At 38.5% G+C, this 12,825-nt stretch overlaps 3 protein-coding genes across 3 annotated transcripts; 2 read left to right on the top strand and 1 right to left on the bottom strand.

The window, feature by feature from the left end:
- Positions 1-136: 136 nt before the first annotated feature.
- On the bottom strand, positions 137-10,113 carry LOC131444041 (poly [ADP-ribose] polymerase 1-like). Its single transcript, XM_058614159.1, has 11 exons — positions 10,109-10,113; positions 9,906-9,987; positions 9,590-9,804; positions 7,604-7,694; positions 7,381-7,497; positions 6,857-7,017; positions 4,284-4,443; positions 3,522-3,735; positions 1,546-1,631; positions 1,062-1,461; positions 137-569 (listed from the first exon to the last, which is right to left on the bottom strand). The coding sequence occupies exons 1-7, from the start codon at positions 10,111-10,113 to the stop codon at positions 4,284-4,286; spliced, it is 831 nt and encodes a 276-aa protein (XP_058470142.1). The 3' UTR covers positions 137-569; positions 1,062-1,461; positions 1,546-1,631; positions 3,522-3,735.
- Positions 2,151-3,445, top strand: LOC131444044 (adenosine receptor A1-like). The gene is made up of 2 exons (XM_058614162.1): positions 2,151-2,239; positions 2,329-3,445. The coding sequence occupies exon 2, from the start codon at positions 2,336-2,338 to the stop codon at positions 3,443-3,445; it is 1,110 nt and encodes a 369-aa protein (XP_058470145.1). The 5' UTR covers positions 2,151-2,239; positions 2,329-2,335.
- On the top strand, positions 8,198-9,578 carry LOC131444057 (adenosine receptor A1-like). Its single transcript, XM_058614181.1, has one exon. It carries the CDS (start codon positions 8,399-8,401, stop codon positions 9,506-9,508), a length of 1,110 nt encoding a protein of 369 aa, XP_058470164.1. The 5' UTR covers positions 8,198-8,398; the 3' UTR covers positions 9,509-9,578.
- Positions 10,114-12,825: the final 2,712 nt, after the last annotated feature.

Here is a 12,825-nt window from a genome sequence, read left to right as displayed (position 1 = left end):
CAAACATATAGACAGTATTCTTTGAATCCAACAGAAACATCTAGAAACATTCATCAATGATTAAAGAAAACAGACACTGAAAAGATAATGTGAAAAACAAAATACAGCCATAAAAGATAAACAAGAATAGAAGAGCTAGGTTTTGAGTTATTTATTTAGGCAACTCTAACACTAACACTACCACCAAAAACCATCATCATTCGTGATGGAATTAGTTATACAGTAACACAGAAAATCAAAGTACAGTTGGAAAAGACAAAAAAGTGTAAGCTCCTATTAGTACAGACATAAATAATAAAAATTCAAACCGAGTCACTTTATTCAAAGTCAGTTGAATTGACAGTTTTCACACTGCTATTAAAGAATTAACTGTATTATAAAGGAGGGAAAATGTTGAACCATTTGGGAAAGTTATTATCCAAATCATGAACCAGGAGATAAATATTAAAGGATACTCATTTTTACAGTAGTCTTGTGTCATCTATGTTAGTGGAGGCTCCTTTTCCCAGAGTTACTTGCAACCCGTCCAGATCGATAGTAGCACCAAGATCAGGAGCATCTACCCAAACCTGAAAACACAAAGAGAGGTTAGCACTGAAAAGCAAACCAAACATGTACTCCCATATTACTATTAGCAGCTTGTCCGCTGAATTACACATTCATTCGCAAAATACATTATTAAGTTAAATTATTATCGCATCTGCAGTTGAAACAAATGTATTACAAAGATATACACACATTATCGTTGTAGGGTGCTACTGATCTGCTGATTATAACGTGATGGAGCTACATTTCCCCATTCATTGTTATTCTCTCACCTTTGACACTGTGTTTGCCCTTTGTAATGTGTGCAGTGGGGAAAGAAAAACTCCACAGATAATTTATTAATAAGAAAATCCTGATATATAGGCTTTCCAATAAATCAGACTGTTACTCACATGTTGCCAAGGGCAAGCTCAGCCAGCAGTAAGAGACTCACAAAAATCAAACTCACCAATCAAAGCCAGAAGATTAAAAAAGGACAGACATTAATTAAATCAATGCAATTTACTGGTGAGTACCTGAATCTGGATCCACAGCAGCACCTCCTTGAACTGTGCGTTTCATCTTCTTGGCTTTAATACTACCTGTAATAGTAAAGATACGTTTATGTAAAGATAATATAGAGAACGAACTGATAAACAGGTAGAAAAAAATCTGAAACAAGGTTATTGTTGTGCAAATATTATGCACATGCAGTAATGACAGCACCATCCTAACTAGAAAACTACAGCAGTGAATATCCTTTACGTTCCTCCTTCACTTTCCCCGTGCTCTTGCTTGCCAGCGCTCCAGACTTGGAGGCCACAGATGGAGCCTGGGCCTCAACTTTGACCTCTGCGCCCCACAGTGAGACGGTGTGCAGGGAGACCACTATTTCCTCAGCTTGTCCTTGATTCCCCAAATCTGCTGGCTTTGGTTCTGTGGATGCACACAAACACAGTATAAACATATCACTAAATAGTGTGTGACATTCACTGTAAAATATAAAATATAGATATGTACCCTCAACTGCTCTTCCAGTCTTTCATTCTCATCTTCTTTTTTTTTGTTTCTTTCACACTCCGTCAACCTCATCTGATTTGTGCTTTCTGTGAGAGCAGACAAGAGTATTAAAAAAGTTTTCTTCCAAATCTTTTGTTCTTTGTTTTTTTTGTATATTTATCATGGGTCAATAACAAAATGAAAAACATCCAAATTAGCTCCCTAAATGGGGTCAAAATGGAACACAAACAAGTCTAAATATGACACCTTTACTCATTAAGCAAACACATTAGGGCCCATCAGTTAATGGAGACACACAAACACACGCTGGTACATGTCTCCTCAGTCCCAGGTGTTGGTGCTGAAACCATCCACCCTGCCCCGACAGGAACATTTCATTAGCTCCCCAATGAAATCACTGATCCAACCAGTGACACGCAAGCATCCACGACTTAGTAAATGACCACAGAGCGGTGACTGTCTCTGTCTGAGGCTTTGGAGTTACAACAACACAAAACAACAAATCCCTGATTGACAACTAGTGACATCATGAGGGAGAAAGGGATTTCTATAAAAAAGTGTCTTTCAGCCTCAAACGTAATGTGTGTTAAAGTGATCTTTTCTGTGAGGACAAGTAGGCAACAAATCATGATACCTGTTGACATTAGTCTTTAGATTCTTGAGCATCAACACTTGGGACAACGTGACTGGACTGGTGAGAATGTTACTTATTTCATCCATTTCATTGTCATTCTGTGCAGCTGAGCTTGATTTCTGACTTGAATCTCCTTTTTTTCTCTTTAGGAAAACTATGGAAAACACATTATTGAGCCTTCACACCTTCCAACAAACAAGAAACTCTTCAAATCTGTCTTTCACTATTGTACAACATTACTACAACTCTTCATCAGCTTCTCCCTCCTCCTCATCACCACCTACTGACTTGGTGATTTCCCCGAATGTCGCGTACATGGTAGCTGAGCTAATCATAGCGTTTCTCTCCACAGTCGGTAATTTACTGGTCTGTATCGCTGTCTTCATCAACCGCAATCTACGCACCGTCACCAACTACTTTCTGGTCTCGCTTGCAGTTGCTGACATCTGTGTGGGCACTATTGCCATTCCCTGTGCCATCCTGACCGATGTCGGCTTACCACGTCACAGTTTTTACCTATGTCTTCTCATGCTCAGTGTGCTGATAATTTTCACCCAGATCTCCATCTTTAGCCTGTTGGCAGTTGCCGTGGACCGCTTTGTGGCCATCTTCATGCCGTTTCGCTACCAGGCCCTGATGACATCTCGCAATGCCATGCTGGTCATCCTCACCATGTGGCTGCTGACCTTCTTCATTGGGCTTGTACCTCTGATGGGCTGGCACAAGACACCACCTGATTCAGGCTACTGTTTATTTGTCTTAGTGGTGGACATGACCTATTTTGTGTACTTAATGTTCTTTGTTTGTGTGTTGATACCTCTGTTGATCATGTATATCATCTACGCTCGTATCTTTGTTATGGTCAAGCGGCAGATGAGACGCATCGCATCTGAGCAAAGTGGTCAAGGGGGAAAGCAGATGAGGGATGCGGCAAGCATACGCCGCGAAATGAAGACGGCCACGTCACTTTTTCTGGTTCTTTTTCTCTTCACAATCTGCTGGATCCCACTCCATGTGATTAACTGCTTCCTGGTTCTATGCCCAGTCTGTCCAGTGCCATTCGAGCTGCTGCTCACTACCATCATCCTGTCACATGCAAACTCTGCTGTTAACCCTTTCCTTTATGCGTACACAATGACGGCATTCAGGGACACCTTTAAAGCCATTTTCTTATGCTGCCGGCCGGTGAGAAACAGAGAGGCTGCAAATCTGGACAGTGGTGAAGCTAGAGAGGGTGAAGCTGTTCAAAACTCACACCAGACCTGAACACCATCAATACTAAATATGAAAATACAAACATTCTAAACAACACAATACTAAAATAATTCACTTTTGGTCTCACCCTTCAGATTTCATAGTAGGAAGTTTCTCTTAAGCTCTTCCTTGTCTTCAGCCCGTAGTGTGTTGAAACCCTTCTGCTGGGCAGCACTGTATTCAGGTTTGAAGGCCAGCTCCTCCCTGCGACTCACGAAACACGCTGTGTGGTACCAGCGGTCAATCAGACCCAGCCGAGGTGTCTCTGGGTCCACAGACTTCTTAGACCCACAAATCTGATCCTAAAGATTAAGCCAGGCAGAAAGAAGGCTTTATCTACTTATACAGCTGGACATTTAATACTACCATTATTGGGAAGAAAATTGAATTTATGTCATTCAGTCTTCAGAAGATGAAAAAACAAATTAAAAGTGTGAGAGAAAAAAATCCAGTGCATTAAATAACATTCATTAGTCTTTAGGTCATGAACCACATTTTTAAATTTAACAAAAATTGTGTGGCAAATTAAAAGGCCTTTGTGCTATGCACTGTTAAAACATGAAATAGGTGCAACAAAAGTGCTCATAAGGCTGATTTGTGACCTTCAAAATAAAATATTTGATTTCATGTAAATATCTGTGATTTGCTCAGTGACTCAACATATGAAAAAGATTGCACTGGGGCAAATAAGTTGACAAATCTTTGCTTAAATGTATAAATGTATGAATATGTATGAATGTATGGAAATGAAACTATTTTTTGTGTGACTATCTCCATGCAGGAATATGGGGACATTAACAAGTTTGTGCAAGTCTTTATTCCAGTCAAGTGCTTAAAATCCAGTACTGACCTACAGCTCCACCACTTTCAATGGCCTTTTTGACAGTATCCTGGTCGTCCCAGCGGAGGTCAGTGTACCCAGCAATGTCAGCAGTGGACTGAGGTGCTGCTCGCTGCCAGAAGCAGGAGAAGTGGTGCCAGTGAGGGACCTTCCTGTCATACATGGGGGACTGGAGGACACAACAAAAAAACAAAGGAGGATTTCATTTGTAACTGTGGTGAATGTGAGACGGAAAAGATGATAAGAAGATCCTGCCAGTGTATGTATTTTAATATCAACTCACTGTAGGAAGATGTTTGGGATATTTTCTACAAATATTCCTGGGCGCATGAGGTAAATGTTTGTATAATACAGTGAATACATTATATTTCTAACAATTAAGGCTGCAACGAATGATTATTTCATAATTGATTATTTTGTCGATAGATTATTCGATTAATCAAGTACCACAAAATGTCAGAAAATGTTGAGTGATGTGTTCCCCAAACCTCAAAAAGATGATGTTCTCAAAAGTAATGTTTTCCATTTATGACAATTTAATGATTTCTTTGGTATATGACGCAAGGAAACAAGAAAATATTTACACATAAGAAGCTATGTTAGTGCTATCAAACTGTATGTAGTGCAGTAAAATATCTCAAACTGTAAAGACACAGTAGAAACCAGTGATTTAATGAACATTACTGAAGAAGAAAATGTTTGTGTTGGTTGCATGATTGAAGTGAGTGAGAAGGATAAAGAGAATTTATAGGTGTTTTGCACTTTATTTGCTGTAAGATGGACTTTAGAAAACTCAAGATCTACCTATTTGGTCTGGTTTTTAATTTTTGTGATTTTGTATTACCATTATTTTACATTATACATTCAATTGGTCCCAATTTTAGTTTTTTTCCCCCATCTCAAGTTTTATTCAGCTATTAACTTAATAAATGTATTCGATCTCCTGAACTTTTTCAATTTAAATGACTGTTACCTGAGCAATGTCTTTATATATACTGTATTTTATTCCTGTTTTTGTTTAATTTTTGGTATTTCCTCATTCTCACTCACAGGTTATAGCTTTTCCTCAGCTTCTTTTAGGGTGTTTTTAATTTTAACCTATAGCCTGTGTGTGATTGAATGCATTCTTAGGTAAAGTACGGATGTGTGTGAGCGAGTCTTAGTGAGAGGAGGGTGTTTTTATGGTTTTTATGAAAAGCAATTTTTTTGTTAGATTGAAATATATTACATTTAATATAATATTTAACGTCAACAGAAGTACCCATTGGATTTTCAGTTCAAATAAATGTCAAGCCAGGACCCAGGTAAATATTAACTGTGGTTTGAAAATGTGAAAAGTAATTATTAAATGGCGCCATCAAAATAATAACTACTATAGGGTGTGGTTTCGCCCTTTTTCAGCTGGGATTGGCACCAGCTAACTGTATTGTGTTTCATCATATGTGTATGAAAAATACAAAACAAATAATGTTTTAATGATTGACTAATAATTTGAGGACAAAAGTACAGTATTTTTAAACCTCACAGACATCAAGCATACATGTATTTAACTTGATTGGATTGGGAGCACTTATTTACTCATTTATTCACTCACTCATTTACTTATTTATTCACTTACTTAACTTATTGGAGTTAGAGCGCATATATTTTTCTATAACCTAAACAAAAGTAGTTAATCAATCTGTAACAAATCAACTATACAAATGTTATAACCAAAGTGCATTCTGTATACAGAAACCAGAAAGCAGTCCTTTTGTTATTACGATGTAGGGTTAGCTCATGGCTAAGCTAACATGATTTGTTTACCCGGTAGGGCTACAGTAACTTGCTCAACTCCTACTTTAGCCACAGTTAGCCTGTCCTGCTACCTATTCTGTTCCTGAAGAGCTTTACCTGAAGACTTGATGTCTGTGAGGAAATCCTCAGAAACCACACGCACACCTGCGTCCCTCACTTCTTCCATTTTCTTACTCATATTCTCCACTTCCTCTGTAAAAGTGAAAATATTGAAGTTACAAATCATATTTTCAGTGTGCAATGAATTCGTTTCAATTCAATTCAATTAATGCTGTTATCGAGTCATAACTCACTCTTGGTGCTCAGGCAGATGGAGGCCTTGTTGGCAGTGCCAGTTATCTTTCCCCCATCTCTTCCACAGCAACCTTTAAATCATCCTTGTTCTTTCTCAGCTTACCCACAGATATTAGTTTCATACCAGTCAGAGGTTTGTCTGTGGGAACATAATATAATACATAAAATAATATATATAACAGAGGTTTATAAGTACATAAAACATGGCATTGAGGTATGTAGATTATTTAACTCTTTGTAGTTTGGTATGATATTTAATTTGAATCAATTGATTTCAGGGTTTTTGTTTTAATTGCAGAAATATTTCCAATCAATTTGATATCATCTTGCAGCCTAACCTTATATTAAAATCAGAAAACAGGAGACTACATATTCCGGACATCAGAATCAAATATATTTAAACAGTGATGGGATAGCAAAATGCTCCTTCAAGTTTCACCTGAAGGTGCTCCTTCTGGCAGTTGCTTGGACAGGGCACTGGATGCACTCACCAGGCACTGGCAGCTGTCAGTTTGATTGGGAGCCTCCTTTGGGTAAACCCTGTAAACCCTGAGCAGTAATAAGCATCTCCCTTATACACCAGCTGGCCCTTGCACTCCTGACAGGCCTCGAGAGCACCAAAGGCCATACAGTCAGCCAGGCAGTCGACCACCTGCGGATGAAACAACACTCATTATAAAACACGATAACTGTGTTTGCCGTCATAGGGGCTCTGGTGACAAAGTCATTAAAATAATAATATAGTATAATAGAGTAATAAAGTGCTAAAACTCAATTTTCACTGGCCGTTACAGTTCTGTATGTTTTGCAATTGTCAAAATCAAAATAACTTATCTATACATTTTTCCCACATACATACAGTACAATCATGTGATCTCATTAAACCTGATCGTCAAAGACCTGAAACCTCTGTACATAAACGTTTGTCACTAAAGTTGCCCTATCTGTATGTTTAAAACTCAGAAAACAGTGACAATGTGAGATGACAGAAACCAAAGAGCTGAGGTTCTCTTACATTGGTCTCTCCAGAGGGAACCACCTGTCCATTTGCAATCAGCAGCTCCTTCATATCATTAATTGAACAATATTTCCTCAGCTTGTCCTTCATTCCCCAAATCTGCTGGCTTTGGTTCTGTGGACGCACACAAAACCATAATATATTACGAATATCACTAAATATAGTGTGACATTCACTGTAAAATATAAAATGATTCAAAGTACAAAATATAGAAATGTACCCTCAACTGCTCTTCCAGCCTTTTATTCTCGTCGTCTTCTTCTTTCTTTTGTTTCTTTGACACTCCATCAACCTCATCTGATTTGTGCTTTCTGTGAGAGCAGACAAAAGTATTAAAAAGAGTTTTCTTCCAAAACTTTTGTTGTTTGTTTTTTGTATATTCATCATGGGTCAATAACAAAATGAAAACATCCAAATTAGCTCCCTAAATGAGGTCAAAATGGGACACAAACAAGTCTAAATATGACACCTTTACTCATTAAGCTAACACATTAGGGCCCATCAGTTAATGGAGACACACAAACACACGCTGGTACATGTCTCCTCAGTCCCAGGTGTTGGTGCTGAAACCATCCACCCTGCACCGACAGGAACATTTCATTAGCTCCCCAATGAAATTACTGACCAAACAAGTGACACGCAAGCATCCACGATTGAGTTAATGACCACAGAGCGGTGACCGTCTCTGTCTGAGGCTTTGGAGTTACAACAACACAAAACAACAAATCCCTGATTGACAACTAGTGACATCATGAGGGAGAAAGGGATTTCTATAAAAAAGTGTCTTTCAGCCTCAAACATAATGTGTGTTAAAGTGATCTTTTCTGTGAGGACAAGTAGGCAACAAATCATGATACCTGTTGACATTAGTCTTTAGATTCTTGAGCATCAACACTTGGGACAATGTGACTGGACTGGTGAGAATGTTACTTATTTCATCCATTTCATTGTCATATTGTGCAGCTGAGCTTGATTTATGACTTGAATCTCCTTTTTTTTTCTCTTTAGGAAAACAATGGAAAACACATTATTGAGCCTTCACACCTTCCAACAAACAAGAAACTCTTCAAATCTGTCTTTCACTATTGTACAACCTTACTACAACTCTTCATCAGCTTCTCCCTCCTCCTCATCACCACCTGCTGACTTGGTGATTTCCCCCAATGTCGCATACATGGCAGCTGAGCTCGTCATCGCGTTTCTCTCCACAGTCGGTAATTTACTGGTCTGTATCGCTGTCTTCATCAACCGCAATCTACGTACCGTCACCAACTACTTTCTGGTCTCGCTTGCAGTTGCTGACATCTGTGTGGGCACTGTTGCCATTCCCTGTGCCATCCTGACCGATGTCGGTTTACCGCGTCACAGTTTTTACCTATGTCTTTTCATGCTCAGTGTGCTGATAATGTTCACCCAGAGTTCCATCTTTAGCCTGCTGGCAGTTGCCGTGGACCGCTATGTGGCCATCTTCATGCCGTTTCGCTACCAGGCCCTATTGACACCTCGCAACGCCATGCTAGTCATCCTCACCACGTGGCTGCTGGCCTTCTTCATTGGGCTTGTGCCTCTGATGGGCTGGCACAAGACACCACCTGATTCAGGCTACTGTTTCTTTGTCTTAGTGGTGGACATGACCTATGTTGTGTACTTCATCTTCTTTGTTTGTTTGTTGATACCTCTGTTGACCATGTATCTCATCTACGCTCGTATCTTTGTTATGGTCAAGCGGCAGATGAGACGAATCGCATCTGAGCAAAGTGGTCGAGGGGGAAAGCAGATGAGGGATGCGGCACGTATACGCCGCGAGATGAAGACGGCCGCGTCACTTTTTCTGGTTCTTTTCCTCTTCACAATCTGCTGGATCCCACTCCATGTGATGAACTGCTTCCTGGTTCTCTGCCCATTCTGTCCAGTGCCATTAGAGCTGCTGCTCACTGCCATCATCCTGTCACATGCAAACTCTGCTGTTAACCCTTTCCTGTATGCGTACACAATGACGGCATTCAGGGACACCTTTAAAGCCATTTTCTTATGCTGCCGACCGGTGAGAAACAGAGAGGCTGCAAATTTGGATGGTGGTGAAGCTAGAGAGGGTGAAGCTGTTCAAAACGCACACCAGACCTGAACACCATCAATACTAAATATGAAAATACAAACATTCTACACAACACAATACTAAAATAATTCACTTCTTTTTTGGTCTCACCCTTCAGATCTCATAGCAGGAAGTCTCTTCTTAAGCTCTTCCTTGTCTTCAGCCCGTAGTGTGTTGAAACCCTTCTGCTGGGCAGCACTGTATTCAGGTTTGAAGGCCAGCTCCTCCCTGCGACTCACGAAACACGCTGTGTGGTACCAGCGGTCAATCAGACCCAGCCGAGGTTTCTCTGGGTCCACAGACTTCTGAGACACACAAATCTGATCCTAAAGATTAAGCCAGGCGGAAAGAAGGCTTTATCTACTTATACAGCTGGACATTTAATACTACCATTATTGGTACATATTAGTTCTTTGTGGCGGTTTACCTTTTCTATTTTCTGCTCACAACCTTTGCATGTGCTATGGTTTGACTTGGCATAATCCACTGCAAAGTCGCTAATGTCTTTCCTAAAAAAAAGAGAGAAAAGAAATGTCATTCTGTTTTCAGAAGATGAAAAAACAAATTAAAAGTGTGAGAGAAAAAAATCCAGTGCATTAAGTAACATTCATTAGTCTTTAGGTCATGAACCACATTTTTAAATTTAACAAAAATTGTGTGGTAATCTATAAGGCCTTTGTGCTATGCACTGTTAAAACACGAGTGCAACAAAAGTGCTCATAAGGCTGATTTGTGACCTTCAAAATAAAATATTTTATTTTATTTCATGTGATTTACTCAGTGACTCAACATATGAAAAAGATTCCACTGGGGCAAATAAGTTGACAAATCTTTGTATAAATCTAAAAATATATGCATTAATGTATGGAAATGAAACTCTTTTTTTGCGTGACTATCTGCATGCAGCAATATGGGGACATTAACAAGTTTGTGCAAGTCTTTATTGCAGTCAAGTGCTTAAAATCCAGTAATGACCTACAGCTCCAGCACTTTCAATGGCCTTTTTGACTTTATCCTGGTCGTCCCAGCGGAGATCCTTGTACCCAGCAATGTCAGCAGTGGACTGAGGTGCTGCTCGCTGCCAAAAGCAGGAGAAGTGGTGCCAGTGAGGGACCTTCCCGTCATACATGGGGGACTGGAGGACACAACAAAAAAACAAAGGAGGATTTCATTTGTAACTGTGGTGAATGTGAGACGGAAAAGATGATAAGAAGATCCTGCCAGTGTATGTATTTTAATATCAACTCAATGTAAGAAGATGTTTGATATATTTTCTACAAATATTCCTGGGTGTGTGAGGTAAATGTTTGTATAATACAGTGAATACATTATATTTCTAACAATTAAGGCTGCAACGAATGATTATTTCATAATTGATTATTTTGTCGATAGATTACTCGATTAATCAAGTACCACAAAATGTCAGAAAATGTTGAGTGATGTGTTCACCAAACCTCAAAAAGATGATGTTCTCAAAAGTTATTTTTTCCATTTATGACAATTGAATGATTTCTTTGGTATACGACGCAAGGAAACAAGAAAATATTTACATATAAGAAGCTATGTTAGTGCTATCAAACTGTATGTAGTGCAGAAAAAATCTCAAACTGTAAAGACACAGTAGAAACCAGTGATTTAATGAACATTACTGAAGAAGAAAATGTTTGTGTTGGTTGCGTGATTGAAGTGAGTGAGAAGGATAAAGAGAATTTATAGGTGTTTTGCACTTTATTTGTTGTAAGATGGACTTTAGAAAACTCAAGATCTACCTTTTTGGTCTGGCTTTTAATTTTTGTGATTTTGTATTACCATTATTTTACATTATACATTCAATTGATCCCAATTTTAGTTTTTTTACCCCCATCTCAAGTTTTATTCAGCTATTAACTTAATAAATGTATTCGATGTCCTGAACTTTTTCTTTTCAAATGACTGTTAACTGAGCAATGTCTTTATATATACTGTATTTTATTCCTCTTTTTGTTTAATTTTTGGTATTTGGTATTTCCTCATCCTCACTCACATGATACAGCTGTTCCTCAGCTTCTTTTAGGGTGTTTTTTAATTCTAATGATCTGTTATAGCCTGTGTGTGATTGAATGCATTTTTAGGTAAAGTACTGATGTGTGTGAGCGAGTCTTAGTGAGAGGAGGGTGTTTTTATGGTTTTAATGAAAATAAATTTGTTGTAAGGTTGAAATATATTACATTTAAAATAATATTTAACTTCAACAGATGTACCCATTTGATTTTCAGTTAAAATAAATGTCAAGCCAAGACAAGACAAGATTACATGGCGCCATCAAAATATTAACTATTATACGGTGTGGTTTCACCCTTTTTCAGCTGTGATTGGCACCAGCTAACTAATTGTGTTTCATCATATGTGTATGAAAAATACAAAACAAATAATGTTTAAATAATTGACTGAGTAATTTCAAAACTCACAGACATCAAGCATAACATGTATTTAACTTGATTGGATTGGGAGCACTTATTTACTCATTTATTCACTTAACTTATTGGAGTTAGAGCAAAATATATTTTTCTATAACCTTAACAAAAGTGGTTAATCAATCTGTAACAAGTCAACTTTACAAATATTATAACCAAAGTGCATTCTGTATACAGAAACCAGGCAGCGGTCCTTTTTTTTATTTTTGCTTACGATGTAGTGTTCGCTCGTGGCTAAGCTAACGTGATTTGTTTACCCGGTAAAGGTACAGTACATTGCTTAACTCCTACATTAGCCACGGTTAGCCTGTACTGCTACCTAGCGCTAGCTGGCTGAACAGACCGGTGCCTCTTTGCGTCTAAAACTGTACTGTGCGGACTCTGCATAAAATATACGATATTCGTTATATGGACAACGGTAGCATCGTATTAAATGTGCACTTTACCACCACGGTACCGTTGTCTCTTTACACTAGAAAACTCTAAATGTGTGTTGTTATTCACACTCGTCTAACAGCTGGCCCATCTCCTCCATCTTGAATTAGCCGCGCCGCTTTTTCAAAGACGTTGTCAAAATGCATTCTGGGTCGGGACGCTGTCTGAACCCGGATACTTTTTCCACTTACATTCTCCGCTCCATATGCGCTCAAATTATTGGTCAACATGTTATGTGAAATGCCTGAAAACCTTTTCAAAGGGAAATAAAACTGAACTCAGAAGGGGAATATTTCAATTGGTTGCTGAGTTGTTTCAATATTTCCCTTCTAGTGTAAGTTGTTTTTACCTAAAATAGCAGGAAACCATGCCCAGAGTCAAACAGCATTTTAAATTTAACAAATACATGTAAAAGGGATTATAATGGATACACATCTTGCTAGAAACTCAACAGAGTTT

The sequence above is a fragment of the Solea solea genome, chromosome 17 (genome assembly GCF_958295425.1).
Source record: "Solea solea chromosome 17, fSolSol10.1, whole genome shotgun sequence".
NCBI lineage: Eukaryota > Metazoa > Chordata > Actinopteri > Pleuronectiformes > Soleidae > Solea > Solea solea.
Note: the sequence above shows the minus strand (reverse complement) of the source record. Positions and strands in the feature narration are given on the sequence as shown.

Coding starts and splice junctions, on each gene's coding strand:
- LOC131444044 (XM_058614162.1), top strand. CDS start 2,336: ATGGAAAACACATTATTGAGCCTTCACACCTTCCAACAAACAAGAAAC.
- LOC131444057 (XM_058614181.1), top strand. CDS start 8,399: ATGGAAAACACATTATTGAGCCTTCACACCTTCCAACAAACAAGAAAC.
- LOC131444041 (XM_058614159.1), bottom strand. Junction 9,805..9,905: donor GTGAGCAGAAAATAGAAAAG/GTAAACCGCCAC, acceptor CTTAATCTTTAG/GATCAGATTTGTGTGTCTCA. Junction 4,444..6,856: donor CTGACAGCTGCCAGTGCCTG/GTGAGTGCATCC, acceptor TGTGTCCTCCAG/TCCCCCATGTATGACAGGAA.